Source organism: Rhinoderma darwinii, chromosome 1, assembly GCF_050947455.1.
Source record: "Rhinoderma darwinii isolate aRhiDar2 chromosome 1, aRhiDar2.hap1, whole genome shotgun sequence".
Lineage (NCBI taxonomy): Eukaryota > Metazoa > Chordata > Amphibia > Anura > Rhinodermatidae > Rhinoderma > Rhinoderma darwinii.
The window spans coordinates 53,625,087-53,647,102 of NC_134687.1; the positions used below are offsets into that span (position 1 = coordinate 53,625,087).

The 22,016-nt window shown below is 43.1% G+C and overlaps 2 protein-coding genes and 1 non-coding gene across 3 annotated transcripts in view; 2 read left to right on the forward strand and 1 right to left on the reverse strand.

Moving 5' to 3' along the window:
- Positions 1–18,006, reverse strand: part of SEPSECS (Sep (O-phosphoserine) tRNA:Sec (selenocysteine) tRNA synthase) — a 33,076-nt gene extending 15,070 nt beyond the window's left edge. Inside the window, exons 1-7 of the mRNA XM_075858843.1 lie at positions 17,823–18,006; positions 16,014–16,168; positions 13,750–13,868; positions 13,506–13,664; positions 11,548–11,701; positions 11,031–11,133; positions 6,142–6,363 (exon numbers count right to left, since the gene is read on the reverse strand). Of these exons, the coding sequence (XP_075714958.1) occupies positions 6,142–6,363; positions 11,031–11,133; positions 11,548–11,701; positions 13,506–13,664; positions 13,750–13,868; positions 16,014–16,168; positions 17,823–17,936 (1,026 nt within the window). The 5' untranslated portion in view covers positions 17,937–18,006. The remainder of the gene's footprint in view (positions 1–6,141; positions 6,364–11,030; positions 11,134–11,547; positions 11,702–13,505; positions 13,665–13,749; positions 13,869–16,013; positions 16,169–17,822) is intronic.
- A 207-nt stretch (positions 18,007–18,213) lies between these two features.
- On the forward strand, positions 18,214–18,287 carry TRNAI-AAU (transfer RNA isoleucine (anticodon AAU)). Its single transcript has one exon. It is a non-coding gene; the product is annotated as a tRNA-Ile (tRNA).
- A 640-nt stretch (positions 18,288–18,927) lies between these two features.
- ZCCHC4 (zinc finger CCHC-type containing 4) overlaps positions 18,928–22,016 on the forward strand; it is a 34,096-nt gene continuing 31,007 nt past the window's right edge. Inside the window, exons 1-2 of the mRNA XM_075849473.1 lie at positions 18,928–19,090; positions 19,763–19,881. Coding sequence (XP_075705588.1) covers positions 18,964–19,090; positions 19,763–19,881 — 246 coding nt within the window. The 5' untranslated portion in view covers positions 18,928–18,963. The remainder of the gene's footprint in view (positions 19,091–19,762; positions 19,882–22,016) is intronic.

Below are 22,016 nucleotides of genomic sequence, written 5' to 3' on the forward strand. Positions count from 1 at the left end.
CAGTACACAATAACTATGTGGTCTATAGTGACACCAAGAGGAACCTATCATAGTACAAGCTATGGTTTATTCTCTTTTTACTGCAACAAAACTGCTGTGCCTGTAATACTCATATAGTTCATATATTTTATGCGGTTTCACAGCATTTATCCATCTTAGACCCTCTGTATGTCACTGACACATATGGTCTTTAATCCTGGGTCTGGTATAACACACAGATGTTTCAAGATGTGAAAAAAAACCTCTTAGCAGGATGTCAGACGCCACCAGTAATTAACGCTTATTATAACCGCTTTATGCCCAATTTGAATGTGCATGGCAAACTTAAAAGGTGTTGCCTGGTTTAGGTTTATTTCCAAGTACCCTATTAGAACATTCTAATAAAAGAGCCGGGGTTAAGGATCTTATCTATTAGCCAGAGCATCCCACTCTGGAGCACTTGGCCAGTCTGTGCATTACACATTGATTTCAATGAGCAGCGTGCAATACTTCCTTTTCCCTGTGGTGGCAATGCAGAAGAATTAAACACTTGCGTCGAACGATTGCCGAATACAAGTGATCGCTTGGTGACCTCGAAGCAGAACTTCCTTTGATCAGCTTATCTTAATGGAACCCTTCTGACAAAAAGGGATACAGCCACCCCTTTCACACTTGCTCTGGAGGACTGCTGGCATCCACATTTAACAAACCCGGATTGTAATGCTTTACTTTCCCCGTGTGCAGTGGCGTAGCTATAGGGGTCGCAGCAGTCGCAATTGCGACCGGACCCTGAAGCCAGGGGGGCCCGCCGCCCCCCCATCAATAAAAAGTTACTATAGTAACTGGGGTCGTGGGCCCGTTATTATAGTAACTGACAGTACTTACCCACCTGGTTCCGGAGCGCAGCGGAGGTCCTGACGTCATAGCGCTGTGCGCAGCGCACAACATCCCGACCCTGGATAGAGTCAGGACAGGACCTGCGCTGCGGCTGAAGAGGAGGGTACGATTAATATTCCTGTCTGCTGAAGCTGATTGGCGGGGGCCCAGGAGTGGGACCCAGACCTATCAGCTGTTTTGAAGGGACCACAGCACTCGTACGAGAACTTCTTCCCTTCATTCCGGTCACTTGCTCACACTGTGAATCCGTGTCAGCGACTCACAGTGTGAGCAAGTGAGGGAAATGAAGGGGAAGCAGCTCTCGTACAAGCGCTGCGGCCCCTTCAAAACAGCTGAATGGCGGGGTATCAGGAGTCGGACCCTGACCCATCAGCTATTGATGGCCTATCCTGAAGATAGGCCATCAATGTTTAGGGACTGGACAACCCCATTAAGCCTACGATGTAGCAGGCTTAGAGGGCCCATGAGACAGGATCACAGATTGTATGATGCTGTCTGCTGGGCCCTGTATCTAAGCCAATCACATGGTAGGCTTAGATACAGGGCCCATGTGTGATCCTGTCTGATGGGCCCTGTAGATTAGCCTACCACACGGTAGGCTTATATACAGGGCCCCAGCAGACCGTAATCTTATACTGTATAAGATTATGGTCTGCTGGGGCCCTGTATCTTAGTATCACATATGGGCCCTGTATCTGTCTATTGGACCCTGTATCTAAGCCTACCTTGTAGTAGGCTTAGATACAAGGTCCAACAGACAGTATCACACATGGGCCCTGTATCTAAGCCTACCACATGTGTTACTAATAGTTTTTTTGAGTTTGTACTTTTTTACAGGTTCGGTCGTTGGACTACTTCGATGACGGCTTTTTTTATGATCAATAAAATGATTAATGAGGGTTGTGTGTTTTTTTTTATTTCAATAAAATATTTTTTCTGTTTTGTTTAAACTTTATTACTACCACCTTAGTAATGGCCGCCGGCTGATTGACAGCATCCATTACTATGGCGGCGCTTAGTGTTAGCTGGTGCAGAGGATAACACTAGCCCCCATTATTACCCTGGTACCCATAGCCACAAGGGGTGCCGGGAACGATCAGGTACTTGACTATCTGTAGTGATGGTCGTATACTGGGGCGGCTGCGGGCTGGTATTATCAGGCTGTGAAAGGCCAGAAACAGCGCCCCCCCTTCCCCCGATAATGCTAGCCTGCTGCTGCTTTATTGTATCTGGCTGGTAATGAAAAACCCACATCATTTTAAAATAAAGAAATAATTGGAAAGAATGATGTGGCCCCCCCCCCCCCCCCCAATTTTCATAATCAGCCAGATACAACATAGCAGCAGCAGGCAGCATTGCCAGGGTGGGAAGGGCCACTGTTTTTGGCCTTCCCCAGCCTAATACTACCAGCCTGTGGCCACCCCAGTGCCTGACCATCACTACAGATGGTCGGGTACTGGTTCATACCCGGCTCTTGCAAGTAAAAACCCACACAACCCTCATTAACCGTTTTATTGAGAATAAAAAAAAAACGCTGTCATTGAAGTAGTCCTCGAATCTGAAGTAGTTCAACGACCGAACCTGTAAAATAACACAACACACAAAAATAATTAGTAACACATAAAGAAGCAAAATTATTATTCTTACCTTTCCTGGGTCCAGCGCTGGAGCAGCAATGTCAGCGAGCTGGGCCCTATATCTAATCCAATCATGTGTGATATTGTCTGCTGAACCACTGTATCTAATCCTATCCATAGTTTATAGGGTCGTAGTGCTATAGATATGCGGTCTCCTATACGCACACATTTTCTTGGGGGGGGGGGGATATGTATTGGGGCTATTTCCCCTGAAGTTTTAAGTCCTTAATGACGTCCCTGGCTGCTAGTGCTGCATTGTTTTGTCACTTAGAAGACCCAGCGATGCAACTGAAAGCTGCGGGCTGTCGGCAATGGGAAGGTTGTGGGGGGGGAATAAGAACTTTTGCACCTGGGTCCATGAGGGTTTAGCTACGCCCCTGCCTGTGTGCACTGGCAATAACAGCTGTGAACCCCTATTCTAAGCTCAACTACTCAAAAAACATAGAACCTGTATAGCAGTATATAGTGACACCTATTACAGTGCAATTCCTGTGCTTGTTCAATGTAATCCTATTTTTGTGAAAAGTGAAATACCCTTTCAAGGATATCGCTCTTTGCATAGATACATTAAAATACAATCGTTGCAGTAAAAAAAAAAAATTAATAGTTTAGTAAGCATGAAGTGATTGGCACACAAAGGTCAGCCTGGTTGGTTATCAGTGATGTAAATCTCTGGAGGTGAAAACAATAATACGCTGTTTAATCAGATAGTGAGCGGATAACGCTATAGATTGTGGCTTCTCCTTCAGCCGACCGCAGATTTGTGTGACGATGGTTGCCCTTGCTCTTACCCATCAATAATATGTATTAAGTATCAATGTTTTTTTTATCAAAAGGAGGGAATACCATGCAAGTCAACTCCATCAATCACACTGACTTTTCATTTTCTCAGCCCCCTCCCCCTACCAAACATACAGGTATATATCCAGTTTGGTCACCAACAAATGGGAATTCTATTTAACGCAGAGGAGACGAATATAGCTTTTGGGCTTGTAGGATTCATTCAGGGGTCAGATCAATACCAGGCTTTTTTCTGGAACGACTTCGAAGGGGAACTTAATAGAACCCCAAGCAAAGACGGTGCAAGGTTTTAGAGAAATGATTGATTTTTTTGTACTATCTTTAACTTAATTTCAGACCTCTGATGAACAATTGGAAAATTCTTACGTGCACGATATGACTGCACAGCAAGCGCTGGACATATTTTCCGTCATTTTGGTGGGAATCCGCAAAATAAATCAATGTCAAGACGATAGAAGGTACCACAGTGGTAAAGGCTAAATTAAATTGAAGAAATATAAAAACAAATTATCCTTTGTGTTTTTATAGCAATTGATTCTCAATAGGATATTATATAGCTTTCAAAAGGTAAACAACAGGGAAGGTCATTTCTATATCAGTCACTGCGATGCGGATCCTTAAAAAGGCACCTTGGTTTAGCTATTACAACTTAAAGGAGAAGGTGTCCTGGTTGTGAACGAGTAGGTGTTCGGTCATCAATCCTAGCACTACTAAAGACTGGCAGTGACACGTAGTCACCCGTTTGCTGCATCACCTGTTGCTAGGCAACACAAATAATTACATTCAGAATATAAAGCAACTCCTGAATAAATACAGAACTGGAACTTTGGCGGAGATTAGGTTGCAATTTACGCAATAAAGGCGCTATTGTTTGATGGAAAACACGAATGTAAAGTAAATCAGCCATGCTTAACCCGTTGGGGACATGACAAAGTTTTTGTTATTTCATATTGGCATTCCAGATCAAAACTTTTTTCATTTTTGCATCGACATGAGGCCTTGTTTTCGGCAGGAAACGTTGTACATTATATTTTAACCATTTTTTGGGCATGCATACAGGTTTGAATTTTATTAAAATACATTTTGGGAAAACAAAAAAGATAAATAAGCCACACAAATCCTCTATTTTTTTTCTTCTTTACCCTGTTCATCGCTGAATGAAAATTATATTATATGTATTTTATTAAATCAAACATTTTATTTATTTTTCGGTTAGGTTTTTAGGGTTTTTATTTTTAAACATTTTTGGTCTCATATAGAGCCTTCAACAGAACATTTCATTTTACTTACAATAGACCGGCATACTTCTGCATGCCAGAATATTGTGCCTGTGCATAGAAATATATTCAGGCGCTTATTGGGGAATACTACAACTAGTCCCTAATAGGTAAGCACACGAGTCAGCCTTGGGAACTTGTTAGGTCCAGGGCTGTCTCCATGGTAACATCAACATCTGCAATTATGCCGCAGGGACTGGCGCTACAACGAGGCTTCCTAACTTGTAGAGTTTTGTGGTTCTTGCACCGCTAAAGGGGTTAATTGCCAGTTTCGGAGTTCCCTCGGTTTACTATGTTGCCTGGCTAGATAATACAGCCCTGCTTGTGCCAATGATCATCAAGACAAAAATATACGTAATGGCGCAGCAACAGACAGCTGCCCATGACATATGTTTTCAACTTGTTAATGAATTGTGCCAAATTTATCAGGGAATTGTGCCACATGCGTCATTTTAATACAGATGTTGCAATTTCCACGAGATCATAAATGCAGGCTTTTTTCGACACGATTGTCAAAGGGGTATTTCCATCTCGGACATTTATGGCATATCCACAAAATATGCCATAAATGTTCGACCGATGCGGTTCGACCTCTGGGACCTGCACCTATCTCCAAAATGGGGCACCCTGAACCTGTTCTACCTTCTGCCACTGGGCTCCGACCACTGGCTGACGAGGTGGCCAGGTTTTCCGGAAACTGCCAAGCGCGTTTTGCTATGTTGTGTTTGGGAATCTCATACAAGGTAATGAGTTAAGGAAACTGCGTAATACAGCGAGCTACGCCATTTCTATACTTCCATAGGAGCGATGCAAACCGCATAGCAAAACGCACTTGGCGGTTTCTGGATCCCAGCGGTAAAGGTAGAGATAAGTGCAGGTCCAAGATGTGGGACCCACATATACCCCTTTAACCCCGGTCTGTTTAAATAAGATTTCCCATTAAAGGGACTCGCTCTTCCTATCTTATGGTGTTATTGGTCACATATAAAAATAGGAGAGCAAGGTATCAAAAAATTACCAAAAAAGTGTTAGGAGCCTTAAGAGTTTAGCTGTACAAGAGATATTTTAAACAGATAGTTCTAACAAATTCTTGATGTCCCGCTGAATTTGCCAGGGAATGCTGCGGTCAGCCAGATATGATCTCCTACTCTTCCTTGATATTGTTCAGTTGCAGGCTGCGATCCAAAGGGTAAATAATAGAAAAGCAATCCTATTCGTGACACAAAGGGAGGATGCATTTTGCCCCCCAACCCACCCTCCATTAGTGAAGCGAGTGTTTGAGAAAGGGGAGGGGCTTATGTTGATGTGCCTCTAAGCATGGGGTAGCCTGCAGCACAAGAAACCTTCTCCCCTGCTCCGGCTGCAACAAAGACCAAACCAGCCAAATAAAATCCTTCAGGCTTTTCCTAGTTGGAAAAATAGAATTATTTCAGGTGCTGGCAGAAATGTTTGCAGGCTGACAAATGAGCTTGGCTATTGTTTTTACACTTATTGGTTCCTAGGATTCTGTAAATGAATACACAAACCACATCTGCAGCAGAACATCTTACCTTTCTTTCTGTCAATAGATTCTTATATCCATTAGAACCAAGTGACAGCAGTGTTATCAGGACATCCAGAGATGGAGAGGCTGATGCTCTTCCAGGATACATTTTGCTAATTTCTTCTAGGAAAGAATCATTAAAGCCAGCGACAACAGCGCCACCTACAGGGACCATGAAATTCTTGTCTAAACTCTGCACAAAAGCGTCAATCCTGCCCCTACGAGCGCCCTGGAGAAAAGAAAAACATATGTTTAATTTTACAAGGCCTCGTTTCCACTTGTGTATTTAGGTCAGAATTTTGCATCTAAGCCAAGACCAGCAAAAGCTAAATGGAAAAATGTGCACCTTTTCTGCTTTTTGGACCCCCTCCTGGTTTTATAGAAGCCTGTACATGGAAATTTGATCTTCAACCCTCCGAGATCAGCAAAGTTGTTACTCAGATTACATTTTCCTGTAAGGGCCGATTCACATCAGCGTTCGCTTTCCGTTCAGGGGTTCCGTCGGAGGTTTCCGTCGTGGAACCCCTCAACGGAAAGTCAAACGGAAACCACAGCTTCCTTTTGCATCACCATTGATATCAATGGGGACGGAAACATTGCTAATGGTTTCCATTTGTCACCGTTCCTGCAGTATTCAGCTTTTTTCGACGGAATTAATAGTACATCCAACCTGACTGAGCTTGAGAGGATCTACAGAGAAGAATGGCAGGAGAACCATTTAACCCCTTAGTGACCAGCCTATTTTTAATCAAAATTTCAGGAGCCATAACCTTTTTTATTTTTCTGTCGACATAGCCATATAAGGACTTCTATTTTTTTTATGACGAGTTTTTAATAGCACCATTCTTACATTTTTTTTCTTTTGAGGGGGGAGGGGAGATAGGAAAAAAACTCAAGCAATTCCACCATTTTTTTTGCATTTAAATTTACGCCGTTCACCATGCGGTACAAGTAACTTTATTCTCTGGGTCAGTACAATTACTGTGATAGCAAAGGTATATAGATTTTCTTGGTTTATGCTTATACTAAGCCATAACATGTTTATTTTTCCATCAATGTAGCTGTATGAGGGAATGTTTTTTGGGGGACAACTTTTAGGTTTTTTTTTATTGCGTTTTTTGGAAGCGGGATGAACTGAAAACAGCAATTATGGCACTGTTGGATGCAGAAATACAAATTATTATTTTTTTCATGATAAAGCATTTTGAAAAGGCGAATTATTTTTTTTCTATAAACTACAGTGCATTCGGAAAGTCTTCAGACCCTTTCACATTTTGTCATGTTGAGGCCTCGTGCTAAAATAAAATAAAAACAAAGTTTCCCTCCCTTCATTCTGCACTCAGTAATGACAACGGGAGAACAGAATTTTAGACATTTTTGCCAATTTATTAAAAAGGAAAAAAAAACTAAAATTTCTCATGGGCATAAAAGTATTCAGACCCTTTGCTATGACACTTGAAATTTAGCTCTGGGGTTATCTTTGAAATGTTTCTACATCTTGATTGAAGTCCACCTGTGGTAAATTAATTTGATTGGACATGATTGGGAAAGACACACCCCAGTCTATGTAACAGCTGACAATGCATATCAGAGCAAAAACCAAGCCATGAGGAGGAAAGAACTGCCTGTAGAGCTCAGACAGGATTGTGTGGCGGCAGAGATCTGGAGACTGGTACAGAAAACATTCTGCAGCACTGAAAGTTCCCAAGGGCACAGTGGCCTCCATAATTCTTAAATGAAAGAAGTTTGGAACAACCAGGACTCTTCCTAGATCTGGCCGCCCCACCAAACTAAGTAGTCGGGGGAGAGAGGCCTTGGTAAAGGAGTTGACCAAGAACCCAATGGTCACTCTCGCTGAGCTCCAAAGATCCGGTGTGCAGATGGGAGAAACTTCCAGTAGGTCAACCATCACTGCAGCACTCCACCAATCTGGGCTTTATGGCAGAATGGCCAGAAAGAAGCCTCTCCTCAGTAAAAGAAAAACGAAAGCCCGTCTGAAGTTTGCAAAAAAGCACCTAAAGGACTCTCAGACTGTTAGAAACAAGATTCTGTGATCTGATGAAACATAAATTGAACTTTTTGGCCATAATTCTCATTGTCCTGTCTAGAGGAAACCAGGCACTGCTCATCACCTGCCCAATACCATCCCTACAGTGAAGCATGGTGGTGGCAGCATCATGCTGTGTGGGTGATTTTCTGCAGCTGGGACAGGGAGACTGGTCAGGGTTAAGGGAAAGATAAATGGAGCAAAGTACAGAGATATTCTTACTGAAAACCTGATCCAGAGTGCTGTGGACCTCAGACTGGGCCGAAGGTTCACCTTCCAACAAGACAATGACCCTAAGCACACAGCCAAGACAACACAGGGGCGACTTAGGGACGACTCTGAATGTCCTTGAGTGGCCCTGAAAATGACTGTCCATGACGGTTCCCATCCAACCTGACAGAGCTTGAGAAGAATGTCAGAAAATCCCCAAATCCAGGAGTGCAATCCTTGTGGTGCTCCAACTAATCAATGAAATATTTGCGTTTTTCCTTTTCAATAAATTAGCAACATTCTGTTTTCACTTTGTCATTATGGGGTATTGATTGCAGAACGATGGGGAAAAAACGTGAATTTTTATTTTATTTTAACATAAGGCCTCAACATAAACCGTGAAAAAATAAAATGTTTCTGAAGACTTTCTGAATGCAATGTATATTGTTCTTTTTTAGTTCCACTATGGGACTTAATCATGCAATAGTTTTCACCCTTTCTTCATTAGGCCCCCCAACTGCCATGGAAACCCATCGGCATCCCGCGATCGGATCACAGGGGCCTACGGGTTTTATAGAGGAAGCCCCCTCTTTCTGAAACCACTTAGATGCCGCAGTCGCTATGGACTGTACCATCTACACCCAATATGGGACACCTGTGCCTAGCTTATACCACGGAACTGTAAAAAGGTAAAACTGTCAAATAAAGTCATGTGGCTGCTGTAAAAAGGCAAATCACTAACGGGTTAACGAGTGTGTCCCGATATACAATGTTAAGGTATTAAGCAGATAAAGAGAGCAGCTCAGTAGTAGTAAAGCCATGTGCCCATCCAAGCTGGTCATACTAATTCCATGTACAATATACAGGCTCAGTGCACATATTGCATTTAAAAAAAAGGAGCGCAGTCGCCATATATATATTTTTTTAAATGTTAAAGAGGCTCTGTCACCAGATTCTCAAATCCCTATCTCCTATTGCATGTGATCGGCGCTGCAATGTGGAGAACAGTAACGTTTGTTTTTTTAAAACGTTCATTTTTGGCCAAGTTATGAGCTATTTTATATATATATATATATATATATATATATATATATGCGCAAATGAGCTTTGAAATGGACAATTGGGCATGTTTTTTTTCGTATGTCCAACTGGGCATGTGTATTCAGAATCCTGACACTTCTGAATCTTTTCTGTGAGATTTCCACCAAGGGAAACGAAATCTCGTTTACCTCGTAATCTCACGAGATTACGCGTGGCTTGCTGGAAATCTCACAGAAAAGATTCAGAAGTGTCAGGATTCTGAGTACACATGACGTACAGGCAGGAGGTCATGTGTATTCATTATCAGGACACTTGATTAACGTTAATGTCTGTGTATGTGGCTGCACATCGTTCTAGTAAGAACACTATGTGCTGTGTAAATGAATGGAGAGGAGTGCATGATGCTGATTGGTCACTGATTCGTCAGCATCATACACTTCTAATCACAACGCCCAGTTAGTAAAACAAGTAAACACGCCCAGTTAAAAACACAATACACCCCCAGTTGGACATACGGAAAAAAAAACACGCTCAGTTGTCCATTTCAAAGCTCATTTGCATATATATATATATATATATATATATATAAAATAGCTCATAACTTGGCCAAAAATGACCGTTTTTAAAAAATTTTTTTTTTTACTGTTATCTACATTGCAGCGCCGATCACATGCAATAGGAGATAGGGATTTGATAATCTGGTGACAGAGCCTCTTTAACTTTTTTTCTAAAAGAGGTTGTAGGAAATTAAATCCTATTTTATCATTAGCCATAAATAAACTAACTTTTAATTGAGTTTTACCCTAAAAAAAAAATCTACCTTTTATTATTTTTGAGGCCCAACTTCTTGGGTCATTGCCGCATATAAACATTGCAGCAGCATCTTAGACCTGGTTACATGGCTGCTTTGTTTAGAGGATCTGGAGTTGTATTTGTAACGCACCAGATCTAGAAGGGTATGTTCACACGCAAACTCAAAAACGTCTGAAAATACAGAGATGTTTTCAAGAGAAAACAGCTCCTGATTTTCAGAAGTTTTTTAAGCCACTTGCGATTTTCGCAGCGTTTTTTACGGGCGTTTTTAAGAGTCAATGGAAAACGGCTCCAAAAACGTCCCAAGAAGTGACCTGCACTTCTTTATCACAGCAGGTTTTTGTTGTTTTTTTTACGCACCCATTTTTCAAAACGGCTGCGTAAAAAAAAATGGCCTGTTGGAACAGAACGCCATTTTTCCCATTGAAATCAATGGGCAGATGTTTGGAGGCGTTCCGCCTCGGATTTTTCGTGTTTACGGAGCGAAAATAGGCCGTGTGAACATACCCTTACTATTAGTGGCCATTGTATAAAGAGAGGCCATGTAAAAGGGTGAGTTTATGACTGGCACTGAAATTTTAAAAAAATCACTTAGAAAGTTTGTTTATTTGTAATAACATACCAATTTTTTGGCCGATACTAAAAAAACAAAAATAGCTATATGCAAGCAAATGCTTTCAATGACTGGGCAATCTCATGGATATTGGTTGAGCCTACAGTACATCACAATCCTGTACCCAGGTATTAGAGTATCACAATAATAAAGTATACAATACACACAGTACCTGCTGGATAAGATGCATACATTTTGAAGACTGGACACCATAGGCATTATTGACTATGTGAGGAATATCATACTTGGCACAGACCTCTGCCAGTTCCTCCAGTCTAAAAAGGGCAAAAACCAATTAATTTATAAGACAATCCATTTAATGGAAAATAAAAGCAATACAGATGTGTCAGGGTATGTTCACACGGCTTATTTTCAGGGCCGTAAACTGCCAAAAACAATCAGAAGCAGAACGCCTACAAACATCTGCCCATTGATTCCAATGGGAAAAACTGCCGTTTAAAAAACAAACGCCCGCGAAAAAGTGCATGTCACTTCTTGAGTCGTTTTTCATTGACTATAGAAAAACAGCTCCAAAAACGGCCGTAAAAAAACAAACAAAAAACATCTGAAAATCAGGAACTATTTTCCCTTGAAAAAAGCTCCGTATTTTCAGACGTTTTTGGTGAAGCGTGTGAACATACCTTTACTGTGCGGCGGACTGATAGCAGAAGTCAATACGTAGGCCATACCTGTCAGGCACCCGAGGGGCAAAACACGAGGTGGTCGAGTGAACGCACAAGATATTTTCAGCTCCCATCTCACAGATTCTAGATTTTACAGCATTCACATCAGTGCGTAATTCATCCCCTTCCAGAATATTCTCTATCACCACTGGCTCAAAACCTTAATTAGAGATAGTTTGAGAGTATACAGGGTTAACTACTTACAGCACCAGCACACGAGTAATGTAGGACATTTTTTATCCTCACTACTTTATATGAATTTACAGGATTATCCGTCTGTCCCCTCAATATAAGTCGCACCCACTCAGACACCCGTTCGTCCTTATCTGAACAGCGCGGTGAGGAATTTGAATGGAGCCGTGGACGAGCATGCCCGCTGCCACAAGCTGTATGGGACTGACAGACAGCCGACCACAGCGCTTGGCTATTTCCGTCTGTCCCATAGACTTCAAATGGAGCGGCTCATCTGCGGCCTTTGAGACATCTGTTGCCAACAGGATCATATACTCCTTCCCTCTCTCACCAGTTCATGCAACTTTTAAGCTATTATCTCAGGTTCACAAAACTATCAAACACACTGAAGTTGCCACCTTCATGTACATCGGGAAAAAAAAAAAAAAAAAAAGAGTAGCCCTCAATCATATCAAACTTGACCAATCAATTTGCTGCTTTCATTTAACGTTTGCCCTCTGAAAGATGAGAGCTGCAAGCGGATTGGTTGTTATAAGTATATCTACTTTGTCTTTGCACTTGTTTCCCCCAATTGGTTTGCAAATTTATCAAGCAAATGCATAAAGGAAATAAAACATTAAGGGCGAAGTTTGTTTCATATGCCAGTCTTAAAGGGAACCTGTCACCAGCATTTCACCTATTAATCCAGCAATACCAGGTGGTAGAGGGTGAAAAATCATTTCTATATAACCTAGAATTGTCTTCTTAGTTGGCTCTGTAGCTTTCGTATTCAGTTTTTCAGTGTCCACACACCGTATGCTAATGTGCATAAAAGAGTCATATCTTCATTCCTCAAGTCTTTCCGAGTTTACCCCGCCTCCTTACTTTTGATTGACAGCTCCTCGCCTTCCCCCCGCACATAAAATCCTGCGCTTGTGCATTGATGTTCTTCTCTTCTGGTGTGTGCACTAAGGGACACCGGGTTATTACGATAAAAGGCGTGAAATGTTTGCAGACCGTTATTTACAGTCGGGGGAGGAGTTTAGGAGAGGGGATAACGGCAATGAACTTTTGATAGCAGCGGCCAGTGAGGGATAAGTAAAGTTCAATAGGTGAAATGCTGGTGACCGGTTCCCTTTAATAAACAGTTTGCTGGAGTAAAACGCAACACATCTTAAGATGCCGCTTAATAAATGATTGCATCTTTCTGCTGGCATAACAATCGCGCATTCAACTGCGGCCACGCCCAATCCCTCTTCACCAATTGGGCATAAAATAAAAATAAAATTTCACCCACCTCACCACTCGGCTTCTCCCTTTAGGCTCTCACAGCAGGCTGCAGCGCATACAAGGTCCTGACCGATCAAAATCAGGGTCTTACATGTGACGCAGCACACAAGGTCCCCAGTGCGGGGTCACATATAACGACAGATATATCCACCCGTCTGCTCTTAGAGTCTGAGGGGATCTAAATGGTTTTTTTATTATTATATCGGGAGGGGGGGGGGGGGGTTGGGAGAAATACAGGGCTTCTACCTTGTTACACCCCACAGAGTGAAATATACGCCAACTACAGTAGGATCTGGTGTGAATTATAGAAAAACTTATCGGGCCACAGGTAGCCTTCGCTTCTGAACCCCGCCCACTTTTCCCAAAGTGCTGTGATAGTGTAAACTGTAAAGTGCTTAAAAGTCGCAATTTTCCCCGGAAATTGCGACTTTTAGGCCTTTTCCGACTTTTCTAAACCAGAAAACTAGTGTAGAAAGTTTAATTTATCCCCGCCTAAGAGTTACCTGCAGTAATCATGGACTTGAAGCACGACTTCTGGTCTATCCGTGGCCAAATAATATATTTTGCTTTAGGCCTTTGATGTCGGAGCGTAAGGAAGCAAAGAGTTAAACTCATTCCAGTTGCCATAGGAACAACAAAGCAGCTTGTTGCAGTCCGCACACCTGTAATGAGAAGTGAACAGTACAAGGACTCATTTCTCATTGCATGGTGTTGGTGATGTGACATGTAATTGCGGAGTCCACCTGCCTGCAGTCCGGAGAATATCCAGCATGATGGAATTTGTTAATTTACTCAGCAGACTTGAGCCGGCAGCTTTTGGTTGCACAGCAGATATATCCCCTGACCTTCCAATTCCATGTATAAGTCTGCAATAAAAGAAACTATTTTTAGGAAGCAGCCGGTTTTCTGATACAGATCTCCAAATCCTCTACATAGAAATAAGTCAAAACGCTTGCTTTCCACTGCCACTAGGGGGAGTTTATTTCATACTGTTAAAAAGGCTCTGTCACCAGATTTTGCAACCCCTATCTGCTATTGCAGCAGATCGGCGCTGCAATGGAGATAAGAGTAACGTTTTTATTTTTTAAAAACGAGCATTTTTGGCCAAGTTATGACCATTTTTGTATTTATGCAAATGAGGCTTGCTAAAGTCCAAGTGGGTGTGTTTAAAGTAAAAGTCCAACTGGGCGTGTCTTGTGTATGTACATCTGGGCGTTTTTACTACTTTTACTAGCTGGGCGTTGGGAATGGGAGTGTATGATGCTGACGAATCAGCATCATCCACTTCTCTTCACAACGCCCAGCTTCTGGCAGTGCAGACACACAGCGTGTTCTCCAGAGATCACGCTGTGACGTCACTTCCTGCCCCAGGTCCTGCATCGTGTCGGCCACATCGGCACCAGAGGCTACAGTTGATTCTGCAGCAGCATCAGCGTTTGCAGGTAAGTAGCTACATCGACTTACCTGCAAACGCCGATGCTGCTGCAGAATCATCTGAAGCCTCTGGTGCCGGTGTCCTCGCTCGTCCGACACGATGCAGGACCTGTGAGTGACGACACAGCGTGATCTCTCGAGAACACGCTGTGTCTGCACTGCCAGAAGCTGGGCGTTGTGAAGAGAAGTGGATGATACTTCTCATCAGAACGCCAAGCTAGTAAAAGAAGTAAAAACGCCCCGATGTACGCACATAATACACGTCCAGTTGTACTTTTGCAAGCCTCATTTGCATAAATACAAAAATGGTCATAACTTGGCCAAAAATGCTCGTTTTTTAAAAATAAAAACGTTACTCTTATCTACATTGCAGCGCCGATCTGCTGCAATAGCAGATAGGGGTTGCAAAATCTGGTGACAGAGCCTCTTTAAAGAGTCCATTCAGACGGTGCGGTCAAATAGTGGTTTATTGCCAAGATGACCACAAAATTGCGATTTCGTTGTAATCACAGAATAAACCCTGATTTGACTGCACCGTGTGAATAGACCCGTAGGGCGTCCTTGTTACCCATCATACTACGGATCCGACCATGCGTCGTGGTTTACATTATAAATAGAAACCATGAGGCAAGTGGGAATATATTATGGACTTCAAACAATATAGTGCCTAATCATCCCCTAGTGGTGGCAGCAAGCAACTACTTTTAACTAGGTCAGTGCAGGGGATTTTGAGCTCTATCAGAATTTGGAGCTCCTACCCATATAAAGATATATTACGAATTAATCCTCTCACAATTTAGAATTCATCCAGATTTTAAAAAAACACAAACAAAACCTCAATTATTCTAGAGAAATCAGAAGGGTATCGTGTCACGTAGAGGAGGCGGCACGCAGCCGAAGCCCAGCCCACTCTGAGTGGCCAATGGCTGCACGATTTTGCTCTGTATTATTGGCACAATTGTACAATCAATGGCTACCGTATGCAGGCGTGGTTTCGGACACATGGAGGCGCTACGTGAGACCGTAACCAAATGATGGAAACATTAGTCATTAATAAGCAACAGCTGCACTTCCACACCACAGAAGAAATACTTCCCCGCTGCCTCCTGGTTCTTGTAGTGCCTGAACATATTTGGGCATGGCCTGGCAAATATAGGGCATAACAAATAAGGAGTACAAAGTCTAATGTATATACGGGCTGGCAGACGCTCTCCTTGCATCTGATATCAGAGGAAACATGGGACCGGCCAGATGGATTTTTTTTTAATGTTTGATCCCTTGGTTTTCGCTAGAGATAAGCAATGCCAGCGGTGTTCTTCTGCAGCCGCTTTACTAGAATTATACGATTGTTTTCCCCATGAAACTATTTTACAACAAATAGAAATAAAATCGGACCCCATCAATGGGCCAGTTTTTGGCCCTGCCACCGGTGGAAAGCAGGATGGGCAGCTGCAGTTTTTCTTTTACGTTGAAATGAATCAGTCCCTTCCATCCATTGTGCCCCCCACCAGTGCTGCTTAGTACCGTAATGTTATCACCGGAGTCTCTCATTTATAATATTCAAATAGGAGGAATACCGATAATTCCGGCGGGAAACCATGCCACACGCGACTCTTCCTTCTCGCTCTCCTACTCCACAATTCCCGAGGAAATTATTACTGTCCATCACAGCCAGCTCATGAAGGAAGAGCTCAACGGTGCTCTCGTCCCAAGCATCCTGCGGACATTTTCCCTGAAAGACATAAAGGAACATGTGGAGCGGTCCATTTAAAAGCAATTTAATGTGAAAATAAAACTACAATGGTGACATTTGGGTGCCAGTCTCAGCCCCATGTACGTGACCATTGTTTTATGTCCGTCTGCTATCCGTTGTTGAACAGATAGCACACGGACCCATTCATTTCTAACGGCCCTATGAACACGACCGTGGTTTCCACTGATCCGTGGGCAAGCCATTGGACAGCGCCAAAAAACTTATTTGCGGCTCGGTCTTGCCCGCGACGTGAAAACCTATGGAACGGATTACAGAGGACACACTTATGAAACATGGACCGCAAACCGATCAGTTGTTTACGGGCGACAAAATACGAACAGTCGTGTGCATGTAGCCTGAGTGACACTATGCTCGCTAAGTGGAAAATACAACCCTAAGGGCTGATGCACATGGTCGCTTTACCGATTGGTCGCCCATACACACTTAAGGCCCTATTACACCGGTCAATGTTGGCCGCTGCAGCGAGCGCAGATCACGGAGCTATGTATGGGGACGAGCGCTCGTTACTCCGATCGCTCGTCCCCATACATTATTATCACGTCGGCATCGCAAAGACGTCCTGCCGACAACGATGAGGGTATGTTCACACGCAGAGTCAAAAACGTCTCAAAATACAGAGATGTTTTCAAGGGAAAACAGCTCCTGATTTTCAGACGTTTTTTGAGCAACTCGCGTATTTCGCAGCGTTTTTTTAAGCGGTTTTCATTGGAGTCTATGAGAAAACGGCTCCAAAAACGTCCCAAGAAGTGTCCTGCACTTCTTTTGACGAGCCGTCATTTTACGCACCGTATTTTGACAGCGACGCGTAAAATGACAGCTCGTCTGCACAGAACATCGTAATTTCCATTGCAAGTAATGGGCAGATGTTTGCCGACGTATTGGAGCCGTCTTTTCAGGCATAAGTCGAGGCGTAAAACGCCTCCATTACGCCTGAAAATTGGTCGTGTGAACTCAGCCTAATATTTCACTTTAAAACGATATGACCAGCAGACGAGCGAGCACTCGCTTGTTCATCTGCTGATCGTTCCCGTTTACACAGGGAAATGATCGGCAACAAGCGTTCTATGAACGATCGTTTGCCCGATAATTGCCCAGCGTAAAACCCCCTTTAGTCATTGGTCGATCCTGTACACATCACGTAAATTAGACGAATGCTACAAACCTCCGCCCCTCCATTGAAGAGACTGTACTGACATTTAAAAGGTGTTTATTCACATGGTGCAGTCAAATGGTGTTTCATTACTGAGAAATCACAGCAAAATTCAGCGGTTTTGACTGAATTTCACCCCCAAAAAAAATCACTGCGTTTTATTGCAATTTTGAAATAAATACGCCAATAAACCGCAATTTTTGACTGCACCGTCAGCGCAGTTTATGGAGGTGGTTTACGCTATTGCTTGTTCTTGTCTCAGGTCAATTTTACTTGTAGGACCTGGACCAAGTGTCTGAGTCTACGGACAGCTGTTCAATCACAAAGTTTCCACAGAATAAGCAGTCTGTTTTGGAACTATATGTACCGCCAATGTGTTTTAGTCAGAACTACAAATCCCAAGATGACTTGCGGCCGGCTGTCATGTGATGTCGTCGTCCAGGCCCGCAGGTTGCCACTTACCTTCTCCAGGAGCACCCTTATCAGCTGCTCATGGCTGCGCCGCGCTTCCCGGCCCTGCCGAATATAAGCCGCGGAGACGATCTGCTCTCCTGCGTTAAAACTTTCTCCGTTCATGGCCGGTTACAGTCTACATAAGCAGCGGTAACTCGGCACTAGGAGGCACAGCGTGACTCGGCCACGACTACGTCCCACCCACACTTGTAAATTTGGCCAATCAAAGGCAAACACAGAAGGGCAAATAAGCCCTCAACCAATCAAGAGAAGTATCATCCTCGAGCAAAAGTCATTGCTCAGCACTTCGGTTAGATCACACCCTCAATTGGGGGGGGAAATGTCATTTTGTCACATAAACAAAGTCTATACTCAGAATGTAGCGCTAAAAAGACAACATGGCCGGTTAGCTCAGTTGGTTAGAGCGTGGTGCTAATAACGCCAAGGTCGCGGGTTCGATCCCCGTACTGGCCAGGAGTATTTTTTATTTATTGTTATGCATTATCATTTTATATTTATTGTTATATTGAGAAATACATTTCACTGAAGTGCTCAGAAAACCTTTTGATTTTAATTACTGTAACTATTAAACTAATTTTTAACCCTGTGAGACAGCTGCTCTTTACAAAGGCACGCATATATCAGTCGCTGTATTGGACGGCGTCGCCTTTAGGGCATCACATCTCGTATACCCCTATCTTATTTGGCAATCTGCTCTGTCTGAGAAAGATCTTTTAGATCAAAATGTCACATACTTAAAATGCATATGGATTAACCTTGAATAAAAGATAACGTCTTGTGCAGTACATTTGGGTGCAGTTCTTTTTTGATTATGAAACATTGATTCCTATTGAATGACAGCAAGCAGAGATTTTGAAAACCGTTAGGAATTTATAAAGAAAGAATATTGGAAAATATAAAAGAATAACATTTATTTGCTAAAACCGTAATTATCCCTTTGAGAAGAAGTCCACCCTGAATAATCACTTTCACTCTCAATAGGATTGAGAATTTGTAACCCTATCACTTCCAAACTGCACAGTCAGAGCGAACATTACTCAGCAGATCCTCATTAGGCCCACCCATGTGCTCTGTCTTCCAGGACTGACTGGTCACATGACACAGTGCTAGCCCTCCCAGGACCAGTCACATGACAGTGACATCATCACACACTGCAGCTGGCAGCATGGAGGAGGCAGGAGAAGAAGTGCAGTCTGAGGGCATCAAAGTGCTTCTTAGTGACCAGGGCGGAGAACATGTCCCTCAGTGCCCACATGGTGAGATGGCGAATCGTTTTACGTATACGGTGTCCTTCATAACAGCCTGTGATGCTGCCAGGAGAAATATCACAACTTTCTTGAATCCTCATATTTGACGTAAAAAAGCGTAAAACCTACAATAATGCAGCATATACTGAGAGCAGCTCACATAGATGTATGGAAATGTTTTGGGAGGTGCTCGTAGCTGGAGATATGTGAGATCAAGTAGTGATCGTGAGGGAAAACATTTTTTTGGACTTCTTGTCAGTATCCCTTTAAATATCGCTGCAGTCAGCATCCCAACCGCGAGAAAGTCTGATAACAGAGAACAATACATAACCTTCTCCTGCACAGCAGATGGAGAGGAGTTACTGTCCCTTTAACAGGAACCTAGTCCCTGGGACCTTTACTGTTTGCATACTTGTAGTGTGTCCACTTATTCTACACGCTGAGAAATCTCACTCCCTTGCTCAGTGCGGGTAATCCTGATCCGTCTGGAGATCTAATAATAATAGGGATCCTGCATGCTGTGCCGTGTCATGTCTAGGGACTACAACATAGGTTTTATTTCAATATTCTTCTCAGTCTTCTCTATTTTCCTGTTTCTTGTATTTTCATACAGATACAATGTAGGAATGGTAAGCACAGGCTATATATTGCATGAAACTCTGTATCCTTCTCTTTCCACAGGCCCGACACTATTATTTGTAAAGATGTCTCAAGGCAAGGAGCAGGGAAGAAGATTCTATGCATGTTCTGCCTGTCGTGACAGGAAGGATTGTCGCTTCTTCCAGTGGGCAGATGAAAAGGTAAATTTGAGTTTATAGCCTGTTCAGAAAACTACTAGGGTAAGTTCACACGTAGCGTAAATACTGCAGATTTTCAGATTTAGTTGCGGAAAATCCGCACCATAATACAGTAGCAGCCGAGTGTATGAGATTTACACAAATGTCATCCACACGCTGCGTAAAAGATAAGCGGAGAAAACGCTCAGAAATTGATCTGCATGTCAATTGTATCGTGTAATCGCTGCTTAGTTTTTTGCGGGTTTTCCCTATTGCATTCAATGGGGGGGGTAAATCCTGCAACAAATAGCAGATGTTGCATTTTTGTGGCGAAAAAGCAGCGATTCCGCCAGAGAAAACTCAGAAAAAAAAATAATCTTATACTTACCCAGAATTCTGTATTTCTTCGTCCAGGCCGTTCTCCTAGGATGACGTTTAATCCCATGTGACCGCTGCAGCGGTCACATGGGATGAAACGTCATCCCAGGAAGCCGGGCTGCAGGACGGGGCGCAAAGCCATGGCTACATAAGAATTAAACTTTTTTTTTATGTGCAGTTTTCCGCAGCGGACATTCTGGCCGAAAAACGGCACCACAATTTGGCGCGTTTTTTCGTCCGGAATTACCTGCGGAGCACAGGGCGGATACGCTGTGGTCTATTACGCAGCATATCCACCCTGTGTGACTATAGCCTTGAAGAGTTAATGTAATCAATATAACCCCTGTTCATGTTTTATTATGGCATATGGGTGTCTTAGAGGACTATTCTGGCTTGTGACCCCCTCTATGAGTAAGGGAGGAAAGCCGCTAAGGAAGAGGATACCGGTGATGCCTGACGGACTCTATCGATTTACAATAGGGGTCTGTTAAGTTCCACTGATGTGTTCATAGTTTTGATGGGAAAAATAGCGCTGCCCGCTGCTGCAAACGGAGCCTCCAACTCATATGTGAATATAGTCTGATTCATCACATAAAAAGTTAAACAACTTTTTAAATACATGCGTTACTTATCTTGTACTGATCCTGTGTTACAGACTGTATTGTATTCCAGGGCTGCGTTCATAATTCTGTGGGCTTCTGATATGTAATACAATGTATCTACAAAGCTGCTCAACTAGTATATAGATTATTAATGAGGGAGACTAGACATGGACCGCACATCCACTATATACTATGATCAATTGCGGCCAGGCAAAATTATTAAACCTGAACGAGAGGTTCTTTGTAACATTTTGATCAAATTGTATGCAAGCCCACTTGCCACTTCACGGCGACCTCTTAAAAAGTGGGTCCCTACTCTATCGGTTGCAGCACAGTGTGGCGGTCACCGCCACTGCAGCACTGCTCCTGCTTGTACTCTCAGTTGTCCACTGGGGGCGCATGGTAAGGTGAGCTTATTCCATCTGTTCACTTGTTGTGCTACTGTGGGGTGGGTGTCTGTTGCTGTGGTGCGGCACTTGTGGGGGGACGTGGCCCAGAGCCAAGGAGGCTTGGCTTGGCCTGATGGCATGGGTGCTTTTGGGCCGCTGGGTTGCTCCCTCTGCAGGAGCGGTGCTGCAGTGACGGTGACCGCCACGCGGTGCTACAACCGATAGAGTAGGTACCCACTTTCATGAGGTCGCCGTGAAGTGGCAAGTGGGCTTGCATACAATTTGATCAAAATGTTACAAAGAACCTCTCGTTTAATAATTTTGCCTAGCCGCAATTGATCATAGTATATAGTGGATGTGCGGTCCATGTCTAGTCTCCTTTATTGATAGTATATAGATTATATTTCTGTATAAACTGTACAATGGTGTGAATGTGCTTTAAGGAAAAAATATGGCCAAGAAAATCTTTGAGTTTTCAAATAATAGAAATACCTTTTTATTTAGTCTCTGTGTCCTGGCGCTTTACTTCCTGCCCGCTGCTACAGTGTAGAATGGGTACCGGTAGGTGACATCACCAGCCACTGCCTGCCCACTCCATAGGATAGACTGATGTTTAGGTGTCAGCCCAGTTTAAGGGATTGTCTCAGTCTACCACTTACCCCATATTGCCAATGTAGAGATGGCTGTCACCACGACTTCAGACTACTAGGTCAGTATGACTACCACAGCGATCATTCCAGTGGCGATTATCTAATCTCAACAACCCCTTTCCATGTGACCTATAAGGACA